At 39.0% G+C, this 23,930-nt stretch overlaps 2 protein-coding genes across 4 annotated transcripts in view; one reads left to right on the top strand and one right to left on the bottom strand.

Annotated features, from left to right (window-relative positions):
• Window positions 1-66: 66 nt before the first annotated feature.
• LOC144655319 (kelch-like protein 20) lies at window positions 67-5,331 on the bottom strand. 3 transcript variants are annotated; one of them, XM_078515543.1, is made up of 6 exons: window positions 5,178-5,331; window positions 3,873-4,981; window positions 2,763-3,028; window positions 1,969-2,163; window positions 865-1,107; window positions 67-787 (listed from the first exon to the last, which is right to left on the bottom strand). In XM_078515543.1, the coding sequence occupies exons 2-5, from the start codon at window positions 4,943-4,945 to the stop codon at window positions 872-874; spliced, it is 1,770 nt and encodes a 589-aa protein (XP_078371669.1). In that variant the 5' UTR covers window positions 4,946-4,981; window positions 5,178-5,331; the 3' UTR covers window positions 67-787; window positions 865-871. The 3 variants fall into 3 exon arrangements, with proteins under 3 accessions (XP_078371669.1, XP_078371670.1, XP_078371668.1); XM_078515544.1 differs by having other exon boundaries at window positions 67-773; window positions 854-1,107; XM_078515542.1 differs by having other exon boundaries at window positions 67-1,107.
• A 139-nt stretch (window positions 5,332-5,470) lies between these two features.
• The window catches only part of LOC144655308 (von Willebrand factor A domain-containing protein 3B-like), a 72,359-nt gene continuing 53,899 nt past the window's right edge, over window positions 5,471-23,930 (top strand). The window contains exons 1-27 of the mRNA XM_078515529.1: window positions 5,471-5,627; window positions 7,678-7,853; window positions 7,974-8,046; window positions 8,412-8,503; window positions 9,100-9,197; window positions 9,319-9,471; window positions 10,573-10,732; window positions 11,106-11,174; window positions 11,552-11,652; window positions 12,122-12,369; window positions 12,967-13,079; window positions 13,268-13,390; window positions 13,819-13,973; window positions 14,736-14,793; window positions 14,886-14,966; window positions 16,213-16,305; window positions 17,053-17,190; window positions 18,596-18,723; window positions 19,071-19,125; window positions 19,475-19,602; window positions 20,049-20,446; window positions 20,639-20,684; window positions 21,227-21,250; window positions 21,383-21,515; window positions 21,712-21,833; window positions 22,478-22,528; window positions 23,565-23,739. Coding sequence (XP_078371655.1) covers window positions 5,579-5,627; window positions 7,678-7,853; window positions 7,974-8,046; window positions 8,412-8,503; window positions 9,100-9,197; window positions 9,319-9,471; window positions 10,573-10,732; window positions 11,106-11,174; window positions 11,552-11,652; window positions 12,122-12,369; window positions 12,967-13,079; window positions 13,268-13,390; window positions 13,819-13,973; window positions 14,736-14,793; window positions 14,886-14,966; window positions 16,213-16,305; window positions 17,053-17,190; window positions 18,596-18,723; window positions 19,071-19,125; window positions 19,475-19,602; window positions 20,049-20,446; window positions 20,639-20,684; window positions 21,227-21,250; window positions 21,383-21,515; window positions 21,712-21,833; window positions 22,478-22,528; window positions 23,565-23,739 — 3,240 coding nt within the window. The 5' untranslated portion in view covers window positions 5,471-5,578. The remainder of the gene's footprint in view (window positions 5,628-7,677; window positions 7,854-7,973; window positions 8,047-8,411; window positions 8,504-9,099; window positions 9,198-9,318; window positions 9,472-10,572; window positions 10,733-11,105; window positions 11,175-11,551; window positions 11,653-12,121; window positions 12,370-12,966; window positions 13,080-13,267; window positions 13,391-13,818; window positions 13,974-14,735; window positions 14,794-14,885; window positions 14,967-16,212; window positions 16,306-17,052; window positions 17,191-18,595; window positions 18,724-19,070; window positions 19,126-19,474; window positions 19,603-20,048; window positions 20,447-20,638; window positions 20,685-21,226; window positions 21,251-21,382; window positions 21,516-21,711; window positions 21,834-22,477; window positions 22,529-23,564; window positions 23,740-23,930) is intronic.

Consider the following 23,930-nt stretch of genomic DNA (forward strand, 5'->3'; position numbering starts at 1 on the left):
AGTACCCCATAATACGCGGGTTTTTACTGTATTATTGCACTACCCCTGTGTAGAAAACAAAACAAGTTGCAGGTTCTTCTTTACCTTTATTTCAGCAGTTAAATACTTTGACATAAACCACATATCAATTCCTATATTACAATTTGTGGTTGAAGTTGCTCTCAGTTTCCAATGTGTAGAATATCTCACTTCACAACTGAATTATAAGAAGCTTTATCTCACCTTTGGTTTTATCTGTTTTATACTGCATGTCAGCAACTTTAGAATTGGACACAACTTAAGAGCAAGATTTTTCAATTCATAAATAATTTGTCTTTCCACTTAACAAATGAATGGCATATAAATTACATGCATGGCATGATAGAATAGATCCCCATGTTGGGGGAGGGGGTAGTAAGGTTCTTACATCCCCCTGGGGAGTCATGTTGCCTTACTTGGCATGATTATTTCATATAAATAAATTTGTTTGGCATTTAAATTTCATGCATGGCATGATAGTCAAGAACCTCCCTTTTTGGAAGGGAGAGGCTCTTTATCTCTTTAGAACCCCTTTATGGGTCATGTCAACTTTCTTGGCATGCTTACCTTCATAAATAAATTTGTAAAAAAAAAAAATTCCATGTGACAAATGCATGGTAGATAAATACATGCATGGCATGATAGCCTAAATCTTCCTTTTGGAATGTTCACTGAACTGAACAAGGTAAATACATGTTAATAGGAATCTCTGGTCATTTTAATGGTCCTGTCACTTTCACTGTTTCGCAAGTATTGTGTGCCGAGATATAGCCTCCTACGCAGACGCTCTTTGGGCCCGTCACGCGTTTCTCCCCCACGAATGTCTGCGTAGGAGGCTAGCCGAGATAGAGATTTAGTGTTCCTTTATAACAGCCACTCCTGCCACAGCTTTGCACATTCCCATGGGGCCGACAGTCGTCCATTCACCAACTTGTGGATCAAAGTATTCCACTTTGTTTCGGTATGATACACCATCATGACCACCCAGTGCATACAGACATCCATTCACCACTCCAACACCGTGCCCACTGCGAGATACGCTCATGGGGGCAACAAAGGCCCACCTGTCCTCATCTGGGTAATACCGTTCTAAATAAAATACAAACCAGAGATAGTTGTTAAATTAACACTCTTGCCAACCATTCAGAGATTACTCCTATGCATAAGTGTAAAACTACCGTAAGGTATTTGACTGGTAAAGTAGTTCCATCTAAGATGAAAGAGGCAGGTCAATGTACAGAATACTTTTAAACGGACAACTCCCTCATGAAGAAAACTCTACAGTAACAGGGCTTCAGATCAGACAGGGACTCAACAAGGAATAATTTATCATAAGGAACCAATAGATACATGTTCATTGTGTATGGGTCACCAAATTGTTAGATAATAACTAGGATGTTTTCTCTTTAATTTTTTAGGTCATGTAGATGACCTAACAAGGTTTTGGACATGAGGCCTCTTTCCTATCTTGAATACTGGATAAATTTTTTCCTGGCCACACATCAACACATCACATGCAGTTGAAACCCCTTAATATGGACGCAAAAGGGGCAAACATAACTGTCTGTCATAGGTGTCCATAGACGTGGAAATTATATTAACTCTAGTTTCTCTGGGTCAATGTGACATAGAAGCATTCTTCTTATCAAGGTGTCCAAAGGAGAGGTTTGAATATGTTATTAATTGAGTTAAAGCTACAGAAGATTGTTCAAGTGCAACCCTCCAAGTTTATTGTTTTTTATTAGTGGCCATTTGGCAACCGACAACTCAAGTTTGGTCGACAGTGAAAATTTTAGTCGCTAAATTAAGATCGCGTTTCAATCCTTCTTCTCAATTTTAGTTGCCAGACTGGCAACTTCGGTTTCAATTTAGTCGCCAGCTCCAAAATTTTAGTTGCCATGGCGACTAAAATAGTCTTAACTTGGAGGGTTGAAGTGTCACATGGGTTACCTGATGTGTTGAGGTTAGATGTCCCATCATAACCGCCAGTGGCATACAAGCATCCCCCAAGAGTAGCCACGCCCACACCACCCCTCCGTGCACCCATGGATGCAACACAAGTCCATTCATTTGTCTCTGGGTTGTATTTCTCGACTGTCTTTAAATAGTTGATCCCATCATGGCCACCCACAGCATACAGATAACCTAAAATGTAAAGATACACGATATTACACCATAAACAATACTTCCAAAGTCTGTTGGAAAATGTAACAGTGACTCTGTTATCAGTGCAAGAATAATGGGATTCAGGGACTGGCTTGTCTTGCACTACTCAATCAGCAGGGTTAGTGGCCAGTTAAAGTTAACAATCCATTACATACCATTTTAAAGCATGCTTGGTTGACTGGCCAGAGGCAAGTTCTGTAGCCATCTGTACCTGTGTGCCCCAACTAAGTCTTGACCGAAAATGGTAACTGATTCTTTAGCAGCCAAAGGGGCTCTGATGTAAGGGTAACTACATATGTACACTGTACATGAATGTGAAATCTGCTCTTCTACGATTTTTTTTAAAAAACAGACGTTTCAGGTAATACCGGTAGCCCTTCATCGGTGGTAAACATCACCAAAGAAAATGCACATTTTCTCTTGCCACTCATGGATCACTCTACATGTTTGAATTTTTCTGTTTGCTCTGATTTTTTTGATAAAACTGAGATTGCATCCAGTTCACTCTTTTATCAGACGAGTCCCTTTAGAAAATAACACTGTATGGACTTCAGGTAGCTTGAACTTTAAACCAGTACCTGGTCCAGAAGTCTGATCACTTGCATCCTTCCTTTCCAAAACACCCACGGCAACATGCCTGCGTGCATTTGTCATGCTTGCCACTCGTTTCCATTGGTCCAGTTTCGGATCGTATACTTCAACAGAGTCCAGAACTGAAAAGCCATCATAGCCGCCAACAGCGTACAGCAAACCATCCAGGGCTGCAGCAGCAACGTAACGACGTGGATGATTCATGGATGCAACATACTTCCACTGCTTCGTACTGGTGTCATAGCATTCAACACTGTAGAGCCAACAACATAAAAAAAAATTATCAACACTGTTGAATAATTTAAATTAACAACCCTATCGAGACCCACAGGGAATCTGCCTCCTAAGACGCTAACCAAACTTTGTGACTTCACTTAAAAATTTGCCCAGAAGGAATTATTTTGCCCAGATAACTGAAGAGGGAATTATGACATGTTTTCCCAACATTTGATCTGTTGGATTTTTATAGACGTCAGAAAATGACCCAAACTATCTCAAAAGTAAACAAAACCAATAAGAATGACCTTAACATGTCATGTTTTCATGCAGAAAAACTTGGTATTTCCATGGCAACCATATTTTGACAGGTATGCTACTACAAATTTTGAATTTTCATTTTTCACGTTTTCGAGTTGAGTTTGTAATCAGGCTTTCTTACTTAAAAGCCCGCCCTTTTCTGGAACCCAGAACCCTTTAAGCGTTCATTCATACTTTTTTTTTTTTTTTTGCCTGACCGACCGACCCACCATCACAAGAGACGGGGCGATGGGAAACGAAACATTTTATTGGGATGGCCTAACGAAAATTTGCTGTGGCAGTTTGGAACTCCCAATATGATTCCCACATCATCATTGATCTCAAGATGGGGACCTTTCCAACTTTTAATACTTACAGAGCTGAGGAGGGGTGGGGGAAAGGGGCCAAATTCCCCACAAATGGCCTTCCACCTTTTCTTCTGAGCTTTTGTTTCTCTACCTCCCCCCACCCAAGGTATTGCCCTGGGTCCAAAATTTCTCCTGCAGCAAGTGCAGTTAAACTCAGAGAGAGAAGAGCAATTTTGCCCCACCAAACTAAAAATCACAAACAGCTGTTCTAACCTATTTAGGTATGTTGTTCCATCATGTCCTCCAACTGCGTAAATCTTGCCGTCAAGAACAGCCACACCCACCCCGCTGCGCGGCGTGTTGATAGGACAGACAAACTTTACTTTCCCACTGTGAAAGTCATATTTCTCCACGGATCTCACTGCGTGACCTGTTGAATCCATTCCACAAACACTGTACAGACTACCAAAGGTGGATCTTCTTGGTCGAGATTTCTCACCCCCAAGTTTGCCCCGTCGACCGGGCAACATGTGAAAGTTCTTTGCTTCATCCAACAGATTTCTACACGCAATGTCTTGACGAATAAGTTCTTCCTTTTCGACTTGATCAACCAGAAAATGAGGAGACAGGGAAGGCAGGCGAATTTTTCCTAAGAGCTCTGCCAAGAATGACTGTCTCTCCTCAACATTTTGTCTCGCCCACGCGATTAAGGCGTTATACACGTCTTCTTCAGAATCGACATTCAGTTCTTCGCTGGTTAGCAACACGGCCAGCTCATCTCGAGGAAGAAGGAGAAACTCTTCATTCTCTACCACATCGTTGAAATGCTCGTGTATATATTTCTCCGAGGCTTCGAACAGCCCAGTGCAGGAATGCGCGTCCGCGAAGGACCGGATGCCGAGGCAATTCGAAGGATGAAGTTGACGAAGTAGAAAATCTGAACACGCTTTCTGAATTGCGGTTAGTTGAAATAATGAAGAGGCATAAAGAAGCGATTGTACCGTATCAATTGTTATATCGAGCTTTCCGGTGTAAGCGAAGTCTACAAGAAGCTCGACCGCTTTACAATCGACATCTTTCAAGGTTACGCTTTCTTCGTGGCTTTCAACCATTCCGCCGGTAAACATGGCGAGAAAGTAGGAACTAAACGAGGCCAAAACTAATCGATGAACATGCAGTTTCTTGTTGCCAACACAGATCGTCACATCGCACAACTGCTGTCGTTTTCTCAAGTCGTCCATGACCATGAGCGCTTTAATTCCATGTTTGCTTCCAGCTTCAAATTTAAACGAATCGTCGTCAAGTTGTGGTGAGCTGTCTTGAGGAAGAACCCGATCAAAATCCATGCCAAAAAAATTGAATCAGAGGCGGGCAGACTCACGCTGTGGAAATGCAATAAAATATTGATTTAATTAATAGTGTGTAGCTATAAAAAACATAAAATAAACCAAAAGTATTTATTTTAACAAGGATAAAAAATAAAAATAAAGACTTGAGCTATGTGTCAACCTGAAAACCTAAATTGACAAGATCAAAAATTTCAGATGAATGAAAAAAGATTTACTCTTTTACACAAACCTCTCTAATTTGTCTTCTACCGTCTTCTGTTCAGCACTTCGTGTACTTTAAACTCACACTGCAAAGAGAATAGTCACACTTTCAACACAGTGCTAGCACACAAGAATCTGTAAACAGCGAACTCCATCATTTCCAAACAAACACGACCTTTCCGAGGAGTCATAACACGTTCACAGCATACACAAAGGACCTTTCATTCACGACTGAAGCCGCTGTCATTTGGTCATGTGACGTAAATTCGGCCAGGTGATTGGTTCACTCACAGACAAGGTGAAGACGATGGAAACAAAGTGCTTGTGTAGCAACGAGGGAATACAGATTTTCAGCCGGGAAAGAGAACTTTCTCCGGTAGTTTTAATTAACGATGACACTTTAATGAAAGGAAAGTAAGGGCTGTTACAATGATGTACGAGAATTTTCGCCACACTCACGGCAGCGGATCTGGTGCAGGTAAGAGCGAATTTTGTTTAGTACACATATGATAGTTCTGTTCATTGCAATGTTTACAAGCATTACTTTTCGAGAGTCCAGCTATCAAACTCCACTGTCTGCGATCTGATAACTAAATGACATTATGACAATGCCCTGTCTGAGGAATAAGTCACATCTCCCAGAGTTGATCGTCGATCTGTTCTCCAAATGTAACATAAACTTTCATTTTAAAATTGAATTGGCGTCGAAGCTTCTAGAGCCAAAATAGTAAGCTAAAGCTAAAGCTAAACTAAGCTTAAGCTTAGCTTTCTTATTGACGTTGAAGCTAAGCTTTGATGTCCTTAAAGTATTAATTTACGACGTGTTTTATTCTTTTGAATCTGCAACTTTCAGCCGAGCTTTTTTCTTTTTTATCATTAACTTATGGTTAGTAATTGTCTGGAATTTGGATTGTCTTGTTTCGATTGCAAGCATATCATACTGGCACAAAATTTGCAAACTTGGATCAAAATTACTGAATGGAAGGAATCATTTCAAGCCAGATTCAGATGTACACTGTGTCCCAATCCAAAAGATTTATCCCCCTTATGTAGATACAGTAGATTAGATTTTACTCTCTAAGACTGAAGGTGTGGACATACATCAACTGTACGTACTGACGTACCTATCATGTAAATGTACAGTGAAAACCTACTTAATAAAGCCACTGCTGGGCCACCAAAATCTAGTCTTTTTAACAAAGTGGTTGTATGAAATTGGGCTTGTTATATAGGGAATTGACTGACTGGGGGTGAGTGAGCTATTGATCGATTCAAGACAACTGGATTCTGCCATATCTACACATGCTACAATTGGAACTCTGGAACTCTGTCAATAGTGCCCCCCTCCCCCAAGGAACTCAATAGTGCACTTGGGACATAACCCCTTAGGTGGTCAACTCCATAAGCAGAAATTCACATGCCATCATTTCAGTCACGTATGAACACTCCTGGAAACACAACACTTTTAACCTAGTGTTGATACCATCAGTATTTATAACCTGTGAAAATCAGCCTTAATTTTAGCTTGAAGTCCTAATAACTCAAAAATGAGGTCAGTTACCATTATTGAGTTGCTCTGAAACTGCTTCATAGATTTTTATTTTATTTTTACAAGCTGAACATACCATAAATGTGTTTTAAACTGGTGATACTGTTGCTATGGTAACCAGCATCATCAAGAAAATAACCAAAACTTATTAACCAAGGATTGGGCATTTATTTGATACCTTTATTGTAGCATCAACTGTCAAAGATTCGTAGTACTGACTATATATTACATAAAGGCTAAAAAGTTATGAAAACTCTTTCCAGCCACCTTAAGTGGACAAGGTCTCAAGGATTTCTGCTTACTAGATGTTTGAATGTCTTTGTTAGAAGATATCCTATAACAGGGTTATAACCAGGTATATGGGATCAGGGATCACAGCCTTGGGATCGGGATCACAGCCTCGGGATCGGGATCATGGACCCGGGATCCCGGGTCACAAGTCATGGGATCCGGATCGTTCAATCAGATGGGATCAGAATGGAATCAGGGATCAAATGTTGCCATATTTTGGGGATCAGGAATCAAAATTTAGAGCTAAAATTTGGGATCAGCAATGAAAAAATATACCTGGTTACGACCCTGCTATAACGGTAGTGGCTAGAACTATTGCATGTTTTTCCAGAAAACATCCATACTCATCCCATGAAAGGTTCTTTGGTTTGAATCACTCCACCCCATTCATTCCATATAAATAAGCTTCATTCCTCCGTTTAAATATTTTGGCTTTTGAGACCCTCCCCCTCCCCCTCAGAATTTCTAGTGACCCTCCATGAGGAGAGTATGGATACCTTCAATTTATTGTTAGGCATATATCAGAAAGCTGGCAGATAATGCTGTTATTGTGTTGTTTTTGTTGTGCATTTTTTTAAAGGGGGGAGACAGTTGAGTTTTTCGGTTTTTGTAACAAACCTCTTGTGGGTTGGTAAATTAGTGCGAACAAACAAACAATTTATTTGTGTTTCAATAAAAATATTTCTAGGACCCATTGAAGGCTCAACAAGGAATTCAGGAGCAGTCGTTCCTGTATCCAAGAACCACAGTCATGGAAAACTAGACTCAGCGGCTCCATCAAAAAGCGAGCGCCTAAATTCTCCCAACACAAGCAACTGGGAGCCAGATGTGCGCATGCTTTTGTCAACATCCCAGTGGCTAAAGGTACAAAGAAATAATAATCACTGTTTGTTTTCTTAAAAATAGTAAATTACTTTATTTATAAAGCAAAAATAATGCGAATAATAATGTTCATTTATCTAAATCTTAACCTTTTTCCTTCAGATCCATGGACTTAAAAGGCACAAACTTGACTTGGGTCAAATACTACCTTCCATAGGATTTAGACATTCAGATGGTAAGGGATAGTCCCTTTTACAGTTGCCTGCCAAGTGACCTGGCCTTTGAATGGTAGTGAGGCTGGAGGTGACCTTGCATTGATACAAACCTCTCTGCTTTATTTTGTAAATGCAAACTAGTTTGCATCAAAACAACATGATTAACACAACAAAAGCAGTGATGTCTGTATCAAAACAAGGTCACCTCCAGCCTCACTACCATTCAAAGGCCAGGTCACTGAGCAGACAACTGTAAAATGGACTATTCAAACTTAACATGTAGTTACTGGTCAATGTTCATACATGTATTTATTTTGATCAAGCATTGGTCATAGAATTTAGCTGGTTTGATACAAAGTATTAACGTACAGTGTTCTTTCTACAGATTATGTAAGACCTCTTAAGAAACCTGTGCGTGCGAGATATTGCAAGGGATTATTTACTCAGGTGCCCTTCAGGGATGGCACTGTGTACAATGTAAGTACAAGTAATTGAGAATCTCTCTCAGTCTATAATTTGGTATCTCCTGCTATTACACATAACCTTGTTAAAAAAAGACACCTGATTGCGGGTTGCTATCGTCTAGAATGTCTTCATTTTATTATTTTTATAAACTGCCTTTGCTGCGCACACCTCCTGTAGGCAGAAGCCTCTCCTACATGTAAGAAGACTCTCAAGAATCAGGCGGTAGCTGCACATCTATGCTTTAACCACCAATTAAAGTTTACCTCCGTCTCCAAAACAGATTTTTTTTAAATTTTTATTGTACCAAGGGCAACTTAGTCTTACAAATATGCCAGGCACGCAAGGCAAGGCAGCGAGGCATGCGAGGCGAGACAGCGATGCATGCAAGGCACTGCTATTTAGTCTAACTGGAGTGCCATTTAGGCTAACCAAAGTGCTATGTAGGCTAACCGGAGTGGATCGCATGCCTTGCTGCCTCGCACTTTGTGATGACCCAGGGCAACTCCTTATAAAATGTTAGACTGTACACCCTCATGTGTGGTATGTAGTTTTAATCATGACTTGTTTTTTTTATACAAAGTGTTGATTTTTGCAAATGTCTTTGACAGCTTGTTGCTAGTAAGGAGAAACTCTACATGATTGAAAGCCAACTCAAGCAAGCCATATCACTTTACAAGCGACGACTGGAATGGCTAACAACTGAGAGGTAACAATAGAGAATTGCATATTATTTTACTAGTTAAAATTAAAATCATTATTACCGGTAGCACTTAGTAACACCTGTACCTTACTGATGTTCATGATTCTTCAATTTCTATTCCTTGTAGTCGGCGAGTTTTTGGAGTAATTGAAGAACGTTGTATCTGCATTGTGCTGGATGTCGATACAACAAGCGAGTCTGAGTTCAGCACCTATCTTCATGGACTTGTACAAGCACTGAAAGAACAGGTCATGTTTATTGCAAAGTTTAACCTTATCAGGTATGTAAACTAAATGGCTAAAAAAAAATTAAAATCAGGGTGAACAAGAAATGTTGTGGGGACATGAGTCATTGTACAATGTGAATTCTCTGAAACTTTCACAAGTGTTTGTCTAAACCTCCAATAAATATTAATAGAGAAAATGTTTTCAGTTGCTTAGAAAATACCGTGAGGAGAAGAAAGAAGAATAACTCAGTTATTGAATTTATCAATTGATATACAAATGTTCTTTACTTGCATGCTCAATATGTCAACATCTTGTGCAAGTTCTGTGTTTCTATTTAGAGCTGTAGAAGCACAGCTTTCAGGGTGTACATTCTAACAGAGTATTTTTTAGAAGTAATAATTTATAGTCTTACTTTTCTTTCTCTATGAGATATAGAAACGTGTAGTGTAGAAAAAGCCAATCACTGCCTGCTGACTTTCTCACCATGCTCTTTCTTGTAAATAAAACTAAGGGATGAAAAGCCTCGAGCCGTGCAGGCCATACTGCTGGAGCTTATCCCGGTTTCTGTAGCATTAAGCAGCTAGGAATATTTTTAACCCCCTGAATGGGATGCTAGTCCATTGCAGGGTACCCCCTCCCAGCATTATGTTGCCTGTACCCATTTACACCTGGGTGGAGGGAGGCACTATAAGAGTAAAGTGTCTTGCCCAAGAACACAACACAATGACCCCAGCCAGGGCTCGAACCCAAACCGCTTGATCCAGGTTCGGGCGCACTAAAAACCATTAGGCCGCCACGCCTCCCAAACAAAAATAAAATACAGTAGAATTCCGGTTATAAGCCCTGGGCTTATACAACTTCGTAAGGGTTTTTGGGTGGGCTTATAAGCGGAGGGGCTTATATTCGGGAGGGCTTATAAGCGGAAGGAAAAAACGTTTCGAAACTACGTTTTAAGTTAAAAACGCACAAGAAAGCAACATTTAGCCCTGTTCAGTACTGTCATCGGGTAGAGGGGGGCTTATATCCGGGGGGGCTTATAACCAGATGTATTTTTTTGTTTCCAGGTTGATGGGCCTATAACCGGGGGGGCTTATAAGCGGGGGGGGGGCTTATAACCGGAATTTTACGGTATACTTTAATTTTCAATTTGTCAGGTGTGCCTTGGATTCAGATTGTTGGCAAGAGCATGCTGTAAATGTCACTCTTGACAGTATGGAAGGAGCACTCAACTGGATCTGGGATCTAAAGACAACAGTCCCTCGGTCTGCGACATGTACATTAGAAGGAGTACTCAAGGCACTGGCTGATCAACATGTGAGTAATCTTTGCCGGGGGACCTCTGATCTACATGTAATAAGCCCACCACCCCGCCCCAGCCTGTTTTCTCTCCAAAATTTATAGTCTTGATGTTGCATATTCGGCATCGATACATGAAAGTGGTGTGTGTGTGTGTGTGTGTGTGTGTGTGTGGGCCGGGGGGGGGGGGGGGGGGGGGGGTGGGCAGAGCAGACCACAGACCAACCCTAAAGATCTACTCCATTTTTTAGTTGCATTAATTGAAAATCAATCTTTAAGATACATCCTGTTCTTTTTCTGTAGCCTTTTATTTCTTATCTTCTGTCAGTGGTTAACATGCGAAGAACTCGTTTGACATTTTTGCCTCGTGTTATTTTCTCCTTGTTTGTAGATTGAAGCTGTGTATCTATTCACTGAGGGAGATGCTTCAGTTGGATCTCAGGAAATGCTGAAGAGAAAGGTACATCTGATCTATTAATAAAACTGACTTCAATAAATTAGCACTGGTGACATTGCTAAGGAGTGATAAAAAAAACAAGATGTGCTTTATTTAGCTGGCATTATAGGCATGTAATGCCTGTACACCTTAGCATGCATTACAGCCCTTTTGAGTGTGATAATTGTTTAGGATTCAGGATTTCTATAAATCCACATGTACATTTAGTTTATCAGAATGTTTGAGTCGATTTTCATCAGCATGCAGGTTATATTTTAGAAGACATTGCAACCCCTGGGATTCTTGTGGCAATCGTTATGGAGTGTATGCGCCAGTGCTATTTGATTATTGCTTTTATGGTCAGCTTGCGAAGACTGAAGACTTTATAAATTATGTTGCAGGTTCATGGAAGTCGTGTACCAATTCATGTTGTTTCTATGAATTGCAATACTCCAGCAACCGTCACCTTCTTAAAGGACATATCCAGAACAACAAAAGGAAGGTACGTTACTCAGCTAGAGTTTTTTAATTGTTTTTTAACTTTTTAATAGTTTGAAAAAAAAACTTTATTCAAAGAAGTCAAAACATTTTTTTGAAATGTGGCATTTACTGGGAACCCATTAAATCAACCATTATCAGGCTTTCAAAACCTTGCCATACATATCTTAATGCGATTGTTATATGACATGGGTTCTTACTGAATATGTATATTCAAAAATTAAATTGAAAATTTTAGTTAAATGTTTCACCAGTAATTTACAACAGATGAGGAAAAAGTGAAAATACTGTACAATGTGCAATCAAACAGAAGAGTACCATGGGAAAACGCAAGAACTTTTGTTCAAGTAAAACTTTATCCCTCTCTTCCTTCCCAATATCAAGGCAAATGCCAAGACATGCCATCTTAATAAAGCAAAATTCTTTTATGTAATGTTGTTATTTAATCTATGACAAACTTTGTACATTTTCAGGTTCCATGCTTATTCAATCGCTAACGAGTATGAAGACAGCTTTGATAGCTTTACCAAATCCATGGAGGTTGACAGCACCAGTCCCCCTAAAGGGCGTGGCAGGGGTGATGGCATGCCCTCGTTAAGGCTTGGTGTGGGTGTCAGAGAGGACGTGATCACTTTGTGGGAAGAGCTGGATGAAGCAAGAAACACACTGGCTGAGATCCAGGCCTTGTTGTGTGAAATAAAGGATCCAAAGGAAACTCCAGGTAGGACAATGTTTTAAGTAGTAGATAAAATATGAGCAGGAGATCTGTATGGGCGTTTACAATGGCGAGCCGATAGGCGAGCCATTGTAAATGCCCATACAGATCGGACGCGAATATTTTATTTTACTTGTGAAATGAAAACAATAAATTGAATGCAAAGTTTTGTTATGCGAATCAGTAGAGATCTGTATCAAAAGTTAATGAATACTAATTAACTGAGCAGTTAATTTCATTGTTTGATTTGTATTGGGGTTTATAGTTGTGTACATGTGATCTAAATACAGTGCTGGGATTGGTTTGCACCCTCATGAATAGTTAATGAATTTTACAAGACCCATTAACACAACACTTGATTGTTGGTACAGAGACTTGAAAAGAGTACTGTCTCCTTTTTCCCTCCTTCTCCTTATTTTCACTCCCCTTGATCTTGGATCACAGTTAAAAAATAGGAAGTTGAATGTAATTTTTTTGTATATCTTTTGTATATGTTTTGTATAATTTAGATGCATATTGTAAGTGCATTCAAATAAAGAGCCTCATTTGCTAATAGATCTATAAATTTATTTTGTGCTATAAATTTCATATTCCATATTTTAGTGTCTACTTCTCCAAGTTCTGTCCCACAAAATGGTCAAGAGCACCAGGTCACCAGATCTGGTCATGCAAAGGGAAAGAGTGAAATGTACATGAGCTCAAGAGATTGGCTTAAGGTATTGATTGTACAGAGATACTTAACATTGTAACACTTTCATCAGAATGTGAATACTGTTATTAAAAACCTTTACACCTCAACTACTTGTAGTTACCAGTTGGTATTTAATTTTTTTGTTTGTGTTTTGCTGCTAAAAATTGTTGTTATTGTAATTTGTCATTTTAATGTCAACTTTTATCTTTACAGCGACATGGTTTAAAGGCCAAAAAACTGGTGTTCTATGACTTGCTACAGACACTGGCTTTTAAACACTGTGATGGGGTCGTGGACATTCAGATGGCTCCAGCTGCTTCAGACAGCACTGATGCTGTGAGTAATCAAGTTCACAATTACGACAATTTAAAAGATTCATTTTAAACAAAACCTTAAAAGAAAACCCTTTCTTATAATCCTGTAAGTACTATATGCAACCAACAAAAATGAAAACAATTCGAGTTAGAGGGAAAGGTCTTTAGCTTATTTTGAAGTAGTCCACTGTCAATTGCTTTCTTTTCTTTTTTGTCCTCGGGCATTGAGTTTCATGAATTTAGTGTGGCAATATGGAACGAAAAGGCTCTGCCTCTAAAACTGTCAGTTTTAATTTAACTTTCACTAGAAAGGTTTATTATCAGCTTTATTTTCAAATAGAGGCTGTAGATGGCAATAATTACCATGAATTATTTATGAATGGGCTCATGATATCAGAGAAGAAACCACTTAAATAGTGTTAGTATGTATTTTTACTGTTTATGTTACAGATTGTACGTCCTAAATTGGTAAATGCACGTTACTGTGACAAGTTTGCACATGTGCGGTGGAAGGACGGTTCCATTATGCATGTGCATGTTAGTGGACCAATACACAGAAACTATGAACAAAGAATTTTGTCGGCTTTGGACTCATACAGAAAGAGGTGAGGAATCTTAATCTTTTCCATGACCAGAACTATAATGTTCTCTAATAAATTATTCTGATCTTAAGTACTTGACAGGGTAAAGAAAAAACTTAAATCCACTTGCCCAGCATGCCAGTAAATTTCAGTTTCACTTGCCCCCACTTATTAATAAATATTTCTTGCCATCACTCAGACTCACAAGATCACTGAGGCTAAGTTTTACTTTCCCATGGGCCAGCAAACTTCTTTTTTCACTTGCCCAAAAGCAAATTAAAATTTCATTGTCTCGAGCAGTAAGATCTGGCTTTTTTACTGCCCTGCATGTACAAGTACATTTACATGTACATGTACATTGTACTTGTGGATGTACATGTAGAGTGTACATCTAGACAGTGACTAAACTACATTAATTTCTTGTTTGTCATAATGTTGCTCGATAAAAATAATAGGCCATTTCCGAGTTACATGTACCCTTTGCCTCTGTTTCAAAACAAGTCTACGTGCGAAACCATTCAAATGAAAATGAGTTTGATTTGTATGAAAATGTACCTGTAAGTGAAACTCATTTTCATTTGAACGGTTTCGCATGTAGACTCGTTTTAAAACAGAGGCAAAGGGTAACTCGGAAATGGCCTATTTAAAAAGGCTAAAAAGTCATCAAAGTTGTTAACCTAGGTGATGATGACCTAGAGTCCAGAACGTTTTGATTTTAACAACTTTGATGACTTTTTATCCTTATTATTCTTTTTAAATTAAATTCCTGTTTATTTTGCTCTCCAGAATGGAGTGGTTACAGCAAGGAAGCAGAGAGTTGTTTGGCACAATTATTGAAGATCAGGTTTGTACCAGTTTACCACTTAGATTACATGTCATTTATCCTTAGTATCATAAATTATGTATTCAGTAGCTGACTGTTTTTTGTTGTTACAGGTGGCTGTGTTGATTGACACCTCAGCATCCATGGCATCAAGATTGTTCCTAGTGAAGGACAAACTGTACAGACTTATGCAGGTTTGCTGAAACTGACCAAGTTTTCTTTAAGTAGTACCTTTATGAAATAACAATTTTGTGTTACAAATTTTGCATTATGCTTTTAAAGTGCCTATGAAATGAAAATTAAGTTGAACTCATATGAAAGGCCTTTCAAAATGAAGAAAGATGGTGTTTTTTTTTTTTCTGATATCTTTTCTCGTTCCAGAGATATTAACGATTTTGTATTATGCAAATTAGATAACTGATGACGTCATGAGTTTGACAGTAATTGGTGTAAAAACACAAAATCAGTAGTATCTCTGTAAATACTGAAGCAAAATAATTGAAACTTGGCACCAGTGTTGTACCCTAAGAAATACACCACATGTTGCATATTTTGGTGTTGCTATGGCAACACTCTCGGTTCCAGATCTCTTTCATGCGGATACGGCAATCCCGGGTTTTGATCCATTCCAAACCTCATCTCCCACCTTTAGAGTCATTTGGGTATCTAGCGCAATGAGCACATTACGTATGTTTGGAATGACAACATTTACTTCTCCCTGTAAAGCCACAAACAGTGATATTTGATTCAAAGAAGAAAAAGACTGGAACCGAGAGTGTTGCCATAGTAACACCAAAATATGCAACATGTAGTGTATTTCTTAGGGCACAACACTGGTGCCAAGTTTCAATTATTTTGCTTTAGAATTTACAGAGATACTACTGATTTTGTGTTTTTACACCAATAACTGTCAAACTTATGACGTCATCAGTTATCTAATTTGCATAATACAAAATCGTTAATATCTTTGGAACGAGAAAAGATATCAGAAAAAGAAAAACACCATCTTTCTTCATTTTGAAAGGCCTTTCATATGAGTTCAACTTAATTTTCATTTCATAGGCACTTTAAGAAAGGATTCCAACCCTTTCATCTTGTACCACGTCACATAGCCTTTAATTTCAAGCACCTTGCTGACTCTAGCCTGTTCCAGGCTCTCGGTTTTAATTTTTTTTTTTTTTTTTTTTTGGGGGGGGGGGGGACGAAAAATGCGGGAGGGCGAGAAAAGAGATCGCCGAGATCCTGGAACAGGCTATGCTGGTCCTTATGTTATTACATGGGAGACCCTGTGTATATGGGTTAAGCTTGTCTATGTTGGCTACCCTGTGCGTGTTTGTTTCATTGTGTTTTAGTGGCCGAGTAGGCATGTTGGTTTCCCTGTTCCTCAATGTCTTGTCATGCAGCTTGTTGCTAACTTATTGTGTGTTTGATCTTCTTCAGGAACAGTTACGTCACAAGGTGAAGTTCAACCTTGTGAAATACGATACCAGAGTCCAAGCGTGGAGAGATCGACTGGTGGACTGCAATACCCATGTATGAAAACATTTTGTATTTAAATCCAGGGGCGTATCTAGCCTATTGTCCCATAGACCCAAGCTTACAAATTATTTTAGCCCGCTTGTATTTTTAAAATGTACAATATAGAGCAATTCAGGCTGAGGCACTTTCAAGATGAAATAGATAGCAATATGCATTGTAAATTTCGCTAATAACCTTTCACGATTGGTCAAGTCTCAAGCACGTAAAACTCTGGAGACTTCTAGCGGTTATAGGAATGTGTCGTTAAAGACAATTGCGTTACTTTATAAATTTAGCAATGAGTGAAGGTTGGCCCATTCTCTCTAATAAAATGTCAAAAGGTCTTTTTCAGTAGGATACCCCCTCCCCCTTCCCCCATGCCTAGAAGCGCCAGGCCTACAACTCTTCAGAAAGCTGGCTACGCCCCTCAGAAATCAAATTTACAGTCAACTCTTTCTAAAACAGACACCTTAAGGACCGGCTCCAACTGTCCGTCTTAGAGAGGTGTCCGTCTTAGAGGGAGTTTAATTACAGTAAAATGACTGAAAAAAGAAGGAACGGGACCAACACCAGGTGTCCGTCTTATGGAGGTGTATGTCACTTTTCAACTGATACGTCTTACGAGAACTATTATTATGGTCAGAAAAAATTGTTTTGTGGTCAGAAAAGAGAACTCAAGGAATTTCGGTTTTCTTTGTGGGTAGCAACCCTATCCTCAAAAGGCTCTTCGTATGCGTCACATTTTGCATTGCTTTTTCTCAGAACCTGGACAATGCATGGCAGTGGGTAAAAGGACTCAGTACCGGTGGCTCTACAAACACTCTGGCAGCTCTTAAACTGGCCCTGGCTGATCCTCAATGTCACGCAATCTACCTACTCACTGATGGACGCCCTGACCAGGTACAGTATAGCAGTCCTATTCTTAGTTTTCATTCTTACAGATATAGCAGACTTGAATTTATTTGGTCCATGAAAGCAGCTTATAAACTCATTATGATTTGTAAGTAAGTAAGTAAGTATGACTTTATTTAACGAGGGTGACACCTGACAGTAATCAAACTGATAAACTTGTGGCCCTCATAAAAATATAACAATAACGGAAATATAACAATGGTATAAACTTTAAAAATAGATATTGATTTAGATAAAACTATGTACAACATTAAATACAATAAGACAATTAAGAATTAAAATTACATGAATGATTGCGTATGGATTTGATTATTTAAAATTTGTTTAAAAAGAGAACGCTTAAAAAAGTTAACACTTGGGCTCCGTTTTAAGTCCGCGCTAAGTGAGTTCCATTCTTTGATTGTCCTTGCACTAAACGTCTTGCCGCCTTCAGTATTCCTCTTATATCGAGGGCAACTTAAGTTTAGGTTACAAAAACGGGTTGATCTTTTATGAGTATCAGAGTTTCTGATGAGTAGATCGTTTATATATTCTGGCGTGGTGCCATTTATCCGTTTATAGATTAAGGTACATCGGTTAACATATGATTCTGCATAGAATGGGATCCACTTTAAAGTGTTAAATAGGCTGACAGAAGATGCTGTTCTTTCGGCGTCGAGGATAATCCTAGCTGCCCGTTTTTGGAGTCGCAGATTTAAACATATAACGTCAGTTTTGGGGACTTATGAATGAAGGCACTTTTTCATTAAAGGATATTTCAAAGTCAGAGTTATTAGGAAAGAAAATTGCCCAAGGGAAAATAGTAAATCAAAATGTAACGAAAATGGTTTAAAGTGATATTAGTGAAGATTGACACTGATTAAGAACGATGGATCCCGAAGCTCAAATAATTTGAGGTTATCAGAAAGCCAATCACTACAGCGCTGTATAAAGGAGCATAATTAAGCTAATCCTAACTTAAAGCAAAATCGTTTGATCTGTCTCAAGCGCGGGACAAGTCACGTGAACAAAACACCTTTTGTTATTGGTCGAGAAGTTCAGTGTTGTTACACAGAAATGTTGCAAAAGTTTCTTGAAGTTTAAAAGAGGCAGTTTTCAGTTTACTTTAGACCTTTCAATGTGCTTTCTCTTTTATTTCATTCCTTGTGTTTTCTATTATAGTTTGGATCCCTAAATCATAAGTACAAGCCGTTCCTTTCTTTTTTTATTTCTCAAACATGTAAATAACGTCGAGCGGGAAGCGAAAAAAGAAAAAAAGAGAAAGAAAAGGTCGCGTTAAAAACGCTTCTCCACGCCGGGTATTTCGCCTCTCGCTCGAAGATCTTTGAGGGAAGGAAGGGACTGTTTGTAGTCCGTTGAATCACGGTGTGATGACTCTCTTTCTCTCTTTCAGCCGCCATCTTCCATCCTGGCTCAGGTACAATTGTTGAACCCAGTCCCCGTTCACGCCATCTCGTTTAACTGTGCTGATACTGAGGCTAACCAGTTTCTCTGTCAGTTGGCAGCTGAAACTGGAGGCAGGTAAATTGATTACGATAATTCGCCACGTTGACGAACAGGGGGAGGGGCAGGAGGGTGGCTCCCACCTTTCTGAAGAAAAAATAAACCCCAAAAGGCCGAAGAACTTTTCTGCAATCAGGTGAATTTTAAATCACGGCGAGCTCGCCGGTAACATTTTAGTTAGAAACCTACTTAGTTTGAACTTTTTTCTGACCGACAATTGAAATGTGAGTTCTGCAAAGACACAAATAAACATTTTCTCTACGCTCTTTTAACCTACAAAGTACCTTAACGTGAGGCCCAGTTGAGCAGTGGTAATACTTCTTTACTTCTCTTACGTCAATATTGCTATGCTTTATATTCGCTAGGTTTCATTATTTTTCTGAAGATGGATATGACATAGAGGGTCCCAGACCATTTGAGGTAATTGTTTTTGTTTTCTAGGCTGTTAAAATACTTACAACACGTTACAGTGTTACATGAAGTCAGTTCTACCATCAGTTGGTAGAAAGCGTTGTGGCTATTATTGTTCTTCTTGTTGCTTCATGTTATTGAAAATAAAGTTGTTATTGTACCGATAATGTAGTTGACTTGACTCACATTCACTTACTTCATTTCCTTTTTTATAGTATAGAAACGACTTTGAAAAAGATTGTCGTGAAAAAACAAAATAGTTTCATCCTCGTGGAGCATCTTTGCAACGCAGTTGTGCGAATTTTTCACATATCGTGGCCTTCACTTTATACGTTGTTTAATCCGTTTGTGGTTTCAGAGCGAAGACCTACGACTTTTGAGAGAAGAGATCGAGAAAGGTTTGGCTGATTTGCGCAAAGTGACACTGATAAGAAATGAATGTGCACAACTTGACTGGTTTGGATCCAACACTGGACGCTGCTCCAAGTAAGTAATGATACAACACTGATTGAAAAATGGACTGCACACACACATTTGCTTACTGAAGAAAACTATGTTACCACAAGGCAGAGGATGTTTGACTTTATGTCTATCAAACAGCATCGATGTAACTTAATTTTTGACAAAAGAAATTCAAAAATCAAATGTTTATAAAAAAAAATACTACTGGTGACACTTTTGCCTTCGCTTTCCAATGAAAATCGTTGATTAACAATCACGTCGATTTCGCCAACATTTTCTAGGCAAATTACGCTTTGTTTGAAGATTTCCTTTCAGTTACACATGTACATTTCAACCACTAAACTTTATATGAAAAGCTTGTCTTTACATCGAGTCTTTCCGAGTTTGTCTGCAAAGTACATAACAATCTTCTGCTGGTTAGCTAGTATTGCAGCGGTTGTAACGTATTTTGTAATATTTTAATTTAACAGGAGCCATCCAAGATCTGTAAGCGCATCATCTCACAGGCCATTCTCAGCTAAACACACCGTGACCCCCTCCCCACCCAGCTCGGAGCGCTCTGCTAGTGCTAGGATCCGCCCGGCCACTGCGAGGCCTCGCCCAGCTAGCGCCAGACCTCGGCCAGCAAGTGCAAGGTTGACGTACAGCAGTCACAAGGACTACATCGTCAGCACAGCCTGCCGGGATATTCCACAGTCTCCGTCTCCTACCCAGTCCTCCAGAAGTTTCAAAGTGGGAGAGACCAAGACGAGTCAGATGAGACTGAGTCTGAGTAAGAAGACAACAGACTCTTGGATGCTTCAAGAGTCGAAGCAGTACCTCGCCAAGAAGCCTGAAGATTTTAAACAACGCCGGCAAAAACGTACCGGTAATTCTTTGCCCTTATCATGTTATGTCGACTTGAATTTGCGCTTTTTCGTTGCATATTGAAGCGGCTAGTTGTGCTTTATTAGTTTATTCTTGACTTAAAATCATATGCAACTTTTAAATAATTTGTTTTTCAAAAAAAGTCTTTGTCCTTAAACAATCTAATCAGACTTATCCAATCTTATTTCTTCAGGGAAAAGTAAGAAGAAGAATGGATCAAAATCAAACGGCGACCAAAAGTGAGTAATAAGTTATTTGAAGTAAGTCATGTTGCTTAGCTACATCTCTGCCCAGTAAACTGCGGGCTCATGCCTGATATCCAGCTCTGTTAACATAGCTTCCTTGCTTGCAGCCATTATTTTGATTCATCACACAAAATTGTAGGCTTCTTAGAAAGGGTTGCTCTGTTTCAAAATCCTTCTTTTCTATTATAATTCTAATGCTGCAACTGTTTATGTGTATAGCAATGCTAAGCTGAGTAAACAAGACATTTCTCCTCACTCGTTTATCTTTTCCCTAAAAATTCCATACTGATGACGTAAAGATCCTTGTGTTTTCTCTGATTGGCTGTTGTTTGGTTTTGATCTTTCGCGCGTAGGAAACAACCAATCAGATATGTACACGTTTCTCTGTAGAGCGACGTCATCAGTATGGCTTTTTTTAGATCGGATCTTGGATTTCTTTCGAATAGGACAAGAACTAAGCGCGCGAAAAATACGTCTGTTTACTTTGAATATGTTATAATGTTATTAAAATTTAATATTTGCTTCTTCTGTTGTAGCGACGACGACTTGCCAGTGAAAAAGTAAGTAAAATACATTTTATACTTTCCGGTCCTATACTTAACTTCAATTTTTTTAGCTGCCTACATGTAAGCCTACGTTTATGCGTGCGTTAATTTACATCTAAATACAATACAATTCTGTTCTTTGTTTAGGTGGCTAAAGAAACACGGTCTGGTAGCGAGACGGCTGACTATTCTGGACGCCTTAGCACCCACCGTGATTCCACACAGTACCAAATATGTACCGATACTGGACAAACATGTTCTCTCTAAGGTTTTTGACCAGGTAAAAATTTATTGTAAAAACCTTGGCGAATGAACTGGCACTTCTCATCTTATTTTTGGTAACTCTTTAGTAACTCTTATTTTACGTGGCACTCAAAATGGATGGACTAAACGCCAGTTTGCGAGTTTCTTTCGGCGTGTTTGAATCATTTATCCCAAGTTTATAGTAGCTGATGTTGATTTTGTCATTTCTTCAGGTTCTTCCTTTAGCTCACACCTCAGGAAGTAACCGTGATGAAGTCCAGCTAGTCAATCCTCAAGGTGTTAATCTAAAGGCGTACGAGGCTCGGCTAGAAACAGCCATTGAAGACTACACCAGGTAAGGAAAACCATTCTATTTAGGTAAGAGACCATTAGACAGGAAATCGGATTGTCCCATATAACTTGTTAATGATGTACTTCCGAAGTCCCTAAAGAAACGTTAAAAGAAATGTATGAAATTATGAAAGAAGAATTGATCACAGATTTTAGCCGCATTTAGGCATGGGAAATGACCATCAAATTCGTTAAAATATAAAAATAACCTCTTAAAACAGTGAAGGAACATTTCATTAACACACTAAATACAAAAGAAGGTACGGATGGCCATAAGCGGCGAAGATTGAAACAGATTGCAATGTGGGTTTTTGAAATATTGTTGGGCTGAACAGTTTTCAAAGTTTAGTTAATCCTGTTTTCTTGTAACTTTAAACTATAACGCCCAGGAGAAACATTTGCATTGGTTACAATGAAGCTATGGTTTTGTCATTTAGATCCATAGAAGTTATTTCTTTGCAAATATTAAGTTTCATAGCGTGTATTTGGCGAAACTAAAAAAAATAAACTTAACTCAGCCATGACGCAGTCTCTTTAAGCTTGGGACTGAAGAGGTTGATGTTATTTGACGTCAGTTGAGGAACGACCTTGTACTAGACTAAGATTCCAATTCAGCTTGTTAATATTCTGTTTCTGTTTTGTTTTTAGGCGTCTCGATGAACTGGTGTTCGTTTCGCTCAGCGATGAAGAAAGAATGAAGTAGGTGGACACATCCCTCATCTCCTTTATGTCGTTGAACATTTTTTTCAGTTTTTGGTTTAGTCATTTCCTGCGGGGAAGTCACAGCCCTTATTTACCTCGTGTGGTTGCACAGGCAGACCACCCTTTGTTAAAATCAATAGGACAAGGTCGCTACCGCCGACGGTAAAGCTGCCTGCCTTGTTCTCTTTTCTTTCTCTCTTCTACCGGTCGCTAAATGATCTCGCAAAATAAACGGCTTAAAGGGCTCGGGCGGCCAAAAAACATGACACAAGACTCATTCAACATTTCATCTTAACTTTTATTGAATCATTTAGAGTAAGTATTATTTTGTAGTAAATCGAAGCGACGTAATGTTTCTCTATATCTTCTTATCTAACCTTATGTCAACAATTATTAACCACGAACACATAGGGTGGTCTGCCAGTGGTGGTTGTCGGCTCTTTGTTTGGCAGAGAAGTTTGGAAAACGGTCAGAAAGATGTCAAAAAGTTACACGTGCTGTTGCTGGTTCTTTAATCGGCCAAGAAAATGAATTTTGAAAACCATGCAAGTAAAGGCAATGCGGCAAGTAAACCTTTAACCAGCCAAAACAATGGTATGCGTTTCACTATAAAAAAAAGAAACAAAGAAAACAAATATTACAACTGAACGTCTAAAAACTTGGGCACTGTCAAACGTGGCGCTGCCGTTGTGTTGAGCGTTAAAATTCAATTAGTTTTGACTTCATTATCGAATTAATTTAGTTGCTTTTGCCTGACTAAAAATCACTTCCTAAAACGGCGTATTCAGATCGTAAAACAACCCATTAAGCAATAAGAAGACGTTAGAATATCTTTTGCATTAAGTTCAGTACAAGTTCAACTTGGCTGCTACAGAGTCATTCGTGCTACACGACCTGAAATTACTTTGATCGAAAGTTCAAGATACAGTCGCACTAAAATCAAACTAAATTGCTAAAACAAAAATTGACAAGAGCACGATTATGCCAGAACTAAGCTCCCTTTAATCACGTGCGTTGTTTCTCTAAAAACCAGGTATCGGGAAGACAGACTTCCGTCGTTCCTCGCCAACAAAGCCTCCATGATGGATGACTTGGAAAAACAAGGCTGGCCGGTCGACCCGGATGATATCAACTTGTTAGAGAGAGAGATCGAGCAAGCTCAAACATTCCTTACACAATCCAAAGACTTGAGACAGAAATCGGAAGAGGTATGATTAAACCTTAAACTGCCAATAATGACCGACATCGGTTTTCTCCTTTCGATTTCCAAGACCTTGCAAAACAGATAGGCAGTGGGAATAAAGAGGCCTTATTAAACAAGGAATGTTGTCTTGTTCTCTAGTAAGATGTTCAGCTGAAAAGTTGGAGGGTTAATTGGTTGTTTTAAGAACGGTTTTTA

This window comes from Oculina patagonica, chromosome 5 (genome assembly GCF_052425735.1).
Source record: "Oculina patagonica isolate OP01 chromosome 5, crgOcupat, whole genome shotgun sequence".
Taxonomy (NCBI): Eukaryota; Metazoa; Cnidaria; class Anthozoa; order Scleractinia; family Oculinidae; genus Oculina; species Oculina patagonica.

What these genes read in the sequence shown, in the direction of transcription:
- LOC144655319 (XM_078515543.1), bottom strand. Translation starts at nt 4,945, where the DNA reads ATGGATTTTGATCGGGTTCTTCCTCAAGACAGCTCACCACAACTTGAC. An exon ending in TGATCAGACTTCTGGACCAG is followed by an intron (nt 2,164 to 2,762) that starts GTACTGGTTTAA and finishes TTTACATTTTAG; the next exon opens with GTTATCTGTATGCTGTGGGT. An exon ending in ATCTAACCTCAACACATCAG is followed by an intron (nt 1,108 to 1,968) that starts GTAACCCATGTG and finishes TATTTTATTTAG; the next exon opens with AACGGTATTACCCAGATGAG.